We start from the raw sequence: 7867 nt of genomic DNA on the forward strand, positions 1-7867 counted from the left end.
AAATAAGACTCTGCTTTGGCTTATAATTGAGAAAACTCAGCCGATGCTCAATCATCACGGGCTCATGAAATGTAAAAATAATAAATAACCTAATGTTTCTAAAACAATATCAACTCATCACTCAGGCCACATTACTGTGCCCCAGTTATTCTTAAAATATTTTGAACTTTTATTTTCAGAAAAGTGGCTGATCCAGTATGTGTTCAAGAAGAGACTTGACATCTGAGGTCTATATATAAATTGTACTAAAATGGTTGTGACTGTGGCTGCTTATTAGAATTCCTTTGAATTTTTTTTTTACAAAACATCCAATAAACTAAAATACCATGTGGGTTCTGGCATCAGTGTATTTCAAAAGCTGTCCAGGTGATTATAATGTCTGGATAGTTCAAGAACCACTGCCAGATACCGTATGAGTTGATTTGTGATCAGGATTGTCATCTTGTTCATCAAATATAGCCTGTTACATTCATGAAGACAGTTTTTTAAAAAATATAGTGGATTAGCTTTAATCTTATTAAAAGATATACGCTGCTTCAAAAATTATTGAATACATCGTTAAAGCAAAGTTTCTTTAAATTGGTCCCAGTCTATTCTGTTAAAATATAGCAGTGTTTGAAGTATCTTTCTTCAAATATTTCACATACCTTGGCTCTTAGAAACAGCTGCTTACTTATAAAAGCCATTAATGATATTTGATTTTTCTAAAAGACTAAATAAAAGGAGGAACTTGGTGAGGTCCACTTTGTGCATACACCCAGAGTGATCTTTCTGAAATATAAATCTGATTATGCCCTTGAAACACTTTTAGTGATTTCTTCCATCACTTTTATCTTTTTGCTTTCAAATTTTCATTTAAATTCTAGTTAGCATACAGTACAACAGCGGTTTCAGGAGTAGAATGTGGTGGTTCTTCACTTAATATAACACCCAGTTATATATAACTGGGTGTCATCACAATAAGTGGCCTCCTTAATGTCCATCATCCATTTAGCCCAGCCCCTACCTACTTCCCCCATCCACCCTCAGTTTGTTCTCTATCGTTAAGTCTCTTATGGTTTGTTTCCATATGATTTTCACTTGCATGTGGAATTGAAGAAACAAAACAGGTGAACATATGGGAAGGGGAAAAAGAGGGGCGGGGAACAAACCATCACTTTTACATAAAGGCAAAAATCCTTAACATGACCTACAAGTTTCTTCAAGATCTGGTTTCTGCCTGCCTTTCCAATCTCATCTCACCATTCCCCCGCCTTGCTTTCAGCCACACTGGAGATATTATAGCTTTTCAAATGTGTCATATTCCCTTTTGCCTCGTGGCATTTGCATAGGCAGATCCACTTGGAATGCTCAGACTACCCTCACCGCAGTTATCTCCTACTGTCCTTCAAATCCCCACTCAAATGCCCTTTCCTTGGAGGTGCATTCACTTTTTTTAAGGACTTTTTATTTATTCATGAGAGACAGAGAGAGAGAGAGGCAGAGACACAGGCAGAGGGAGAAGCAGGCTCCATGCAGAAAGCCCAATGTGGGACTCCATCCCGGGAGTCCAGGATCGTGCCCTGGGCCCAAGGCAGGCACTTAACCACTGAGCCCCCCAGGGATCCCAAGGTGCATTCACTTTCTTCCCAGTCTAAGTAAGGCAGCTTTTCCAAAATGCTGCACAAATTCAGTCATCATGCATCTCTCTCCCAAACACTTCCTTCTCTTTAGCCAGATCAGTTTCAGATGTAGAATTTCCTGCTCCATACACTCCTGGTTCAGGAACACTTTTCTGTGAAATGTTAGACTTATTATCTCTACCCTAATCTCCATGATATCTGTGACAACATCATGGTGAGAGGTGGATCCTCTCACAAATGTATCCCAGTTCAACATACAGATGGCCAACAGGTACATGAAAAGGTGCTCACATCACTAATCATCACAGAAATGCAAATCAAAACCACAATGAGAAATCACCCCACACTTAGTAGAATGGCTTTTATTCACAAGACTAGAGGTAACAAGTATTGGCTAAGATGTGGAGATGTGCACTGTTGGCGGTAGTGGAAATTGGTGCAGTCACTATGGAAAACAGTATGGAGGTTCCTCAAAAAATTAAAAATACAACTACCTTATGATTCAGCACTTCTATTTCTGGGTATTTATTTGAAGAAAATGAAAACTATCTTGAAAAGATATATGCACCTCCATGTTCATTGCAGCATTATTTACAATAGACAATATATGGAAACAATCTCAGTATCCATCAATGAATGAATGGATAAAGCAAACATGGTATATGTATGCAGTGGAATATTATTTAGCCATGGAAACAAAAAAATTCTACCATTCGTGACAATGTGGATGGACCTTGAGGGTATAAAGCTAAATGAAATGAGTCAGAGAGAGAAAGGCAAATACCATCTGATCTCACTTACAGGTGGAATCTAAAAAAACAAGTTCATAGATACAGAAAACAGATTAGTGGTTCGTGGGGGGCTGAGGGGGTTCCGTGAAATGGTAAAGGAGATCAAAAGGTACACACTTCACGTTATAAAATAAGTCACGGGAATGTAATATACAGCATAGTGACTATAGCTAATAATAGTGTTGCATACTTGAAAGTCACTAAGAGTAAATCTTAAGATTTTTCATCACAAGAAAAAAGTGTTAATGTAACTGTTTGGTAACAAATGGTAACTAGACACATACTGTGGTGATCATTTCACAATATTTACAAATACTGAAACATTGTACATTTGAAACTAATATAAAATGTTACATCATTTATAACCCTCTAAAAATTATTTTAAAAACTACAAATCAGATCGCAGTATTTTAAAGTGCTTTAAACCCCTGATTAGCCTCTCCTCTGCACTTAATATAAATGCAGACTCTTCAGCTTCTAAAACCCTATGTAATCTTATCTTGTACTGTCTCTCTTGCCTCAGCTTGGGCTCTCCTTAACCTCATTATTCCTTTTAGCTCCTAGAACTTGGCAAGACTTCCCTTTCTCAAGGCATTCATTCTTGCTCTTTCTCCTGCCTGGAATGTTTTTCCCCAGGCTGACATTTTGTCCTTCTCAACCTTTAGTCTCTCTTCAAATGTCACCTCCCCAAGAAGGCCTTCCATGACCACATCTAACATGACCCTTTTTCCAGTTCTTCTGTGTCACAGAAATGCATACATATGTAATATATACTCAATGAACAGAATAGACAGCAGATTGGTCACACAATAAGAAAGAATTTGTGAACTATAGAAAAAATTGATACACAGTATCACACAGACACATATAAAGATCAAGCGAAACAGTGCTCAGAGTAGAAAGACCAAAATATCTGGAATTTTATTTATTTTTTAAAAGATTTTATTTATTCATGAGAGACACACAGAGAGGCAGAGACATAGGCAGAGGGAGAAGTAGGCTCCCTGCGGGGAGCCTGATGCGGGACTTGATCCCAGGACCCAGGACCCTGAATCGAAGGCAGATGCTCAATTACTGAACCACCCAGGCTCCCAAGACATCTGGAACTTTAAAGAAAGAGAATAGAATAGTGGAGAATGAACTACGGAGGATTTTGCAGAATTAATACAACTTGAGACTCCAGTTTCAGGAGCTCTACAAACCTGAGCAGGATAAATAAAAGAAACCAAGGCAATGAAACCTGGCCATGTGAAACTGAAGAATATTAGATAAGAGGGGATCTTAAAACCAGGCTTAGAGAAATGACGATGTCTGAAAATGAAAGCCAGTTTCACTGACAGCTCTTCTGTTGACAGCGGCAACAGAAGCCAGAAGAGAGTGGAATACTATCTGCAAAGTGCTGATAAGAAGCAGTACAACCTAGATTGTTTTATCTACTTGCATTCTTGGAGAAATGCGATGAGATACAGAAATTTTAGACAAAAACATAAATCATTTACTGACAATAAGACTCTACTATTGGAAACTTCAAAATGAAAATGGCAAAATGACAACAGGTGCAGCAGAGATTAAGGAGAAATAATAAAAAGATTTATACCAGTGACTTTGAAAAATTAAGTGAAATGGAAAGTTTGTAGGAAAAATATTTTAAAGTTTTCTAAAAAGATTTTATTTATTTATTTTGGGGAAGGAGGGGCAAAGAGGGAAGGAGAGAGAATCTCAAGTGACTCCCTGCTAAGCACAGAACCTAACATGGGGCTTGATCTCATGACCCTGAGATCATGACCTGAGCTGAATGATGCCAACTGACCCATCCAGACATCCCTAGAAAAAAAAATTTTTTTTAATTGACTCAGGAAGAAAGAAAATCTGAATTATTAGACACATTAAAGCAGTTGTTTGAAATTTTTTTGCAAAAATAGTAAACCCAGTGATTTTATGGATGAGTGTTCCCAAGCATTTACTAAACAGATAAACCCGATCTTAAGCAAATTCTTTCAGAAGATTGAAAAATAATATCTTAACATTAAAACCAGATAAGGACAGCCTGAGACATAAATGATCAGCTAATTACATCATAAATATAGATGCAAAAATTCTAAACAAAAATTATGAACCAACTGAGTCCAGCAATGAAAAAAAACAGTGCATCCTGAGCAAATTGAATTTATGCCAGCAATGAAAGGTTCAACATTAGAAAGTCTATTAAGGGATCCCTGGGTGGCGCAGCAGTTTAGTGCCTGCCTTTGGCCCAGGGCATGATCCTGAAGACCCGGATCGAATTCCATGTCGGGCTCCCGGTGCATGGAGCCTGCTTCTCCCTCTCCCTCTACTGTGTCTCTGCCTCTCTCTCTGTGTGTGTGTGTGACTATCATAAAAAAAAAAAAAAAGAATGAAAGTCTATTAATACGGGCCCCTGGGTGGCTCAGTCGGTTGGGCATCTGCCTTCGGTTCAGGTCATGACCCTGGAGTCCTGAGATCGATTGCCAGTCGGGTTCCCTACTCAGCAGGGAGCCTGCCTCTCCCTCTCTGCCCGCCGCTCGCCTGCTTGTGTGCATGTGCTTTCTCTCTCTCTCTCTCTCTCTCTCTCTCTCTCTCTCAAATATATAAAATCTTAAAAAAAAAGAAAGTATTAATGAAGTCTACCGCATTAACTGATTATAGGAGAAAAATACCATTTCAATAGGTTCAGGAATTCTACAACAATATAATTTTTTTTTGTAGAGCTCGTGACAAAAATGCAAGAGAATATACTTTTTGACTAAGAAGGTTATGTTCCCATCTCCTCCCTCCAAAAAAACCAAAGCCAATATAATAACCAACTGAAACACTCCAAGTATTTCATCTAAAAATCAGGAACAAGATTAATAATGGTTGTTGCCAATTCTATTTAGCAATATGCTAGCAGTCCTCACCAGTGCCATAAGATAAAAGGAAGAAAAATCGTTAAGATTAGTATGAAAGTAACAAAGTTGTCATTATTGTCCAATGATATAATTGCCTATACAGAAAATCCAAAATAATCTACAGATAAATTATGGGTATTTATAAATGACGTTAGCAAAATTGATAATTACAAGAAAAACTTCCAAAGTCAATTGAACAGCGTGTACATGAGCAACACACTGTAAATTAATGCAATTTATAAAACTATTATAATAGCAAATAAAGTTCCCTACCAAAAAAAAAATGCCTGAACTTTAAGAAGAAATTTTTGTCCTTACTGGAAGATTAAAGAATACCTAAGTAAGTGGGGCACTATAAAATATCCATGGAGTAGTAGGTAGAAAGTTGTAATAAAAAAAAGTCTCAGTTCGTTTACTGTCCTGGCTTTCCATCTTTTCCAGCCATGCTGCCTTGTTATTCTGAGTGATCTTCCATTTCATTGCCTATTCGTCGTGGACTGTAATCTACAGACTTTGAGGACACTTGTCAGTATCCTTTTCAGTAATATATTCACCATTTACCATCATCCATAGACTACCCGCTGAGTCCTAGAAAAATACCTCCAATACTCTCTCTCCTACAGACAACACTGCATTCACAGGTAACATTTCCAGCCCTTTCACAGCAACTGTGGTTTCTACCCATGTGAAGTCCCTATAAATGTTTTTCCATGCAAAACCAAATCAGAAATCACAGAAAACTCAAGAGTGAAAATCCACAACCTTTCCTCCTCATTCCATCATAGTCTGAGTACAGGGTGATCAACAATATTTGCTTGGCTTGAACATACTATTAAAATCCATGGTTTGGGGTGCCTGGGTGGCTCAGTTGGTTAAGTGACTCTTAATTTTGGCTCAGGTCATGATGTCAGGGTCATGATATGGAGCCTGGCATCAGGCTCTGTTCTCAGCACAGTGTCTACTTGAGATTCTCTCTCTCTGCCTCTCTCACTGCCCCCCTCCAAATAAATAAAATCTTTTTAAAACTCCGTGGGGGGCATCTGAGTGGCTCAGTCAGTTACAGGTCTGCCTTTGGCTCATGTCATGATCCCAGGGTCCTGGGATTGAGCCCCTAGTCAGACTCCCTGCTTGGTGGGGACTGTGCTTCTCCCTGTCCCTCTATCCCACCCCTCTCCCTGCTCGTACTCTGTCTCTTAAATTAAAAAAAAAAAAAAATATATATATATATATATATATATATATATATATATATATATATCTCCATGGTTTATACACCTTGATCCCAGAGAATAAGGTGAACAATTGTTTACCTTTTAAAACTTGTAATGCCTGGGTGGCTCAGTGATTGAGCATCTGCCTTTGGCTCAGGTCACAAGGATCAAGTCCCCCATTGGGTTCCCCGGAGGGAGGCTCCTTCTCCCTCTGCCTATGTCTCTGCCTCTCTGTGTCTCTCATGAGTAAATAAATAAAATCTTTTAAAAAAATAATAAATAAATGAAACAAAATTTGTAACTCCAACAAAATAGCCACATTTAAATATATAGCACATTAAAAGAGCATCAATACTGCTCTATTTATAGGCAAATTCATTGTATTTCTTTGACTTCTGTTTTTTCTTTTTTGGTGAAAAAAATTGGCATGAGCAAAAGGGAGGTAAAAGTAAATGGCAGAACAATAATTGTGGCAGATAGAAAAAAATGGCTCCCTAGAAGATATCCATGTCCTAAACCCTGAAACCTGTAAATGCTACCTTATATGGGTAAAAAGGGTGGAGTCAGCTCTGTTAAGTAATTAATGTTACTATTAATGTAAGACAACATACTAAAAAAGAAAGAAGGAAAAAGCATGTGATCATCAGACAGAAAAAAACATTTCACAAAATCCATTCCTGATACAAACTCCAAACAAACTAGGAATAGAAGGGAACTCATTCAATATGATGAAGAGCACCCATAGAAAAAATACTATTAAAATCATACTTAATGAGGAGAGACTGAATACTTTTTTTAGATCAGAAATAAGACTTCTATTCACATTGGACAGGAAGTTCAGGCCAGTGCAATTAGAAGGAAAAGACGTTCAAGTTGGAAATGATCAAGCAAAAATGAATGAATTTTTAAATGACATGATCATCTGTGTAGAAAATCTGATGAAATCTACAAAAAGCTACTAAGACTATTAAGAGATTAACAAAGTTGTAGGACACAAGATCAATATATGAAAATCAGTTGTATTTCTGTGTACTAGCAGTAGACACTCAGAAATTTAAACTTTTAAAGAACATTTCTAAAAGCACTGAAAATACGAATTACATAGGATAAATTTGACAAAAAAATGTGAAAAGTATACAACATTATAGAGAAAGCAGTCTTTAGAAGACCTAGATAAATGGAGAAATACACCTTTCCATGGCTCTTCAGACTTGATATTGTAAGATTTCATTTTTCCTCAAGCTGATCTCTAGATTCAATGTAGTCCCAATAAAAATTCCAACAGGTTTTTAAAACAAATTGACAAGCGGATCCCGAAATTCATATGGAAATTCAAA

The 7867-nt window shown here is 37.3% G+C and overlaps 1 protein-coding gene across 1 annotated transcript in view; it reads left to right on the plus strand.

Moving 5' to 3' along the window:
• CAGE1 (cancer antigen 1) overlaps positions 1-5892 on the plus strand; it is a 33185-nt gene extending 27293 nt beyond the window's left edge. The window contains exon 8 of the mRNA XM_055323238.1: positions 5761-5892. Coding sequence (XP_055179213.1) covers positions 5761-5892 — 132 coding nt within the window. The remainder of the gene's footprint in view (positions 1-5760) is intronic.
• The last annotated feature ends 1975 nt before the right edge of the window (positions 5893-7867 follow it).

The sequence above is a fragment of the Nyctereutes procyonoides genome, unplaced genomic scaffold (assembly GCF_905146905.1).
Source record: "Nyctereutes procyonoides isolate TBG_1078 unplaced genomic scaffold, NYPRO_anot_genome, whole genome shotgun sequence".
Lineage (NCBI taxonomy): Eukaryota > Metazoa > Chordata > Mammalia > Carnivora > Canidae > Nyctereutes > Nyctereutes procyonoides.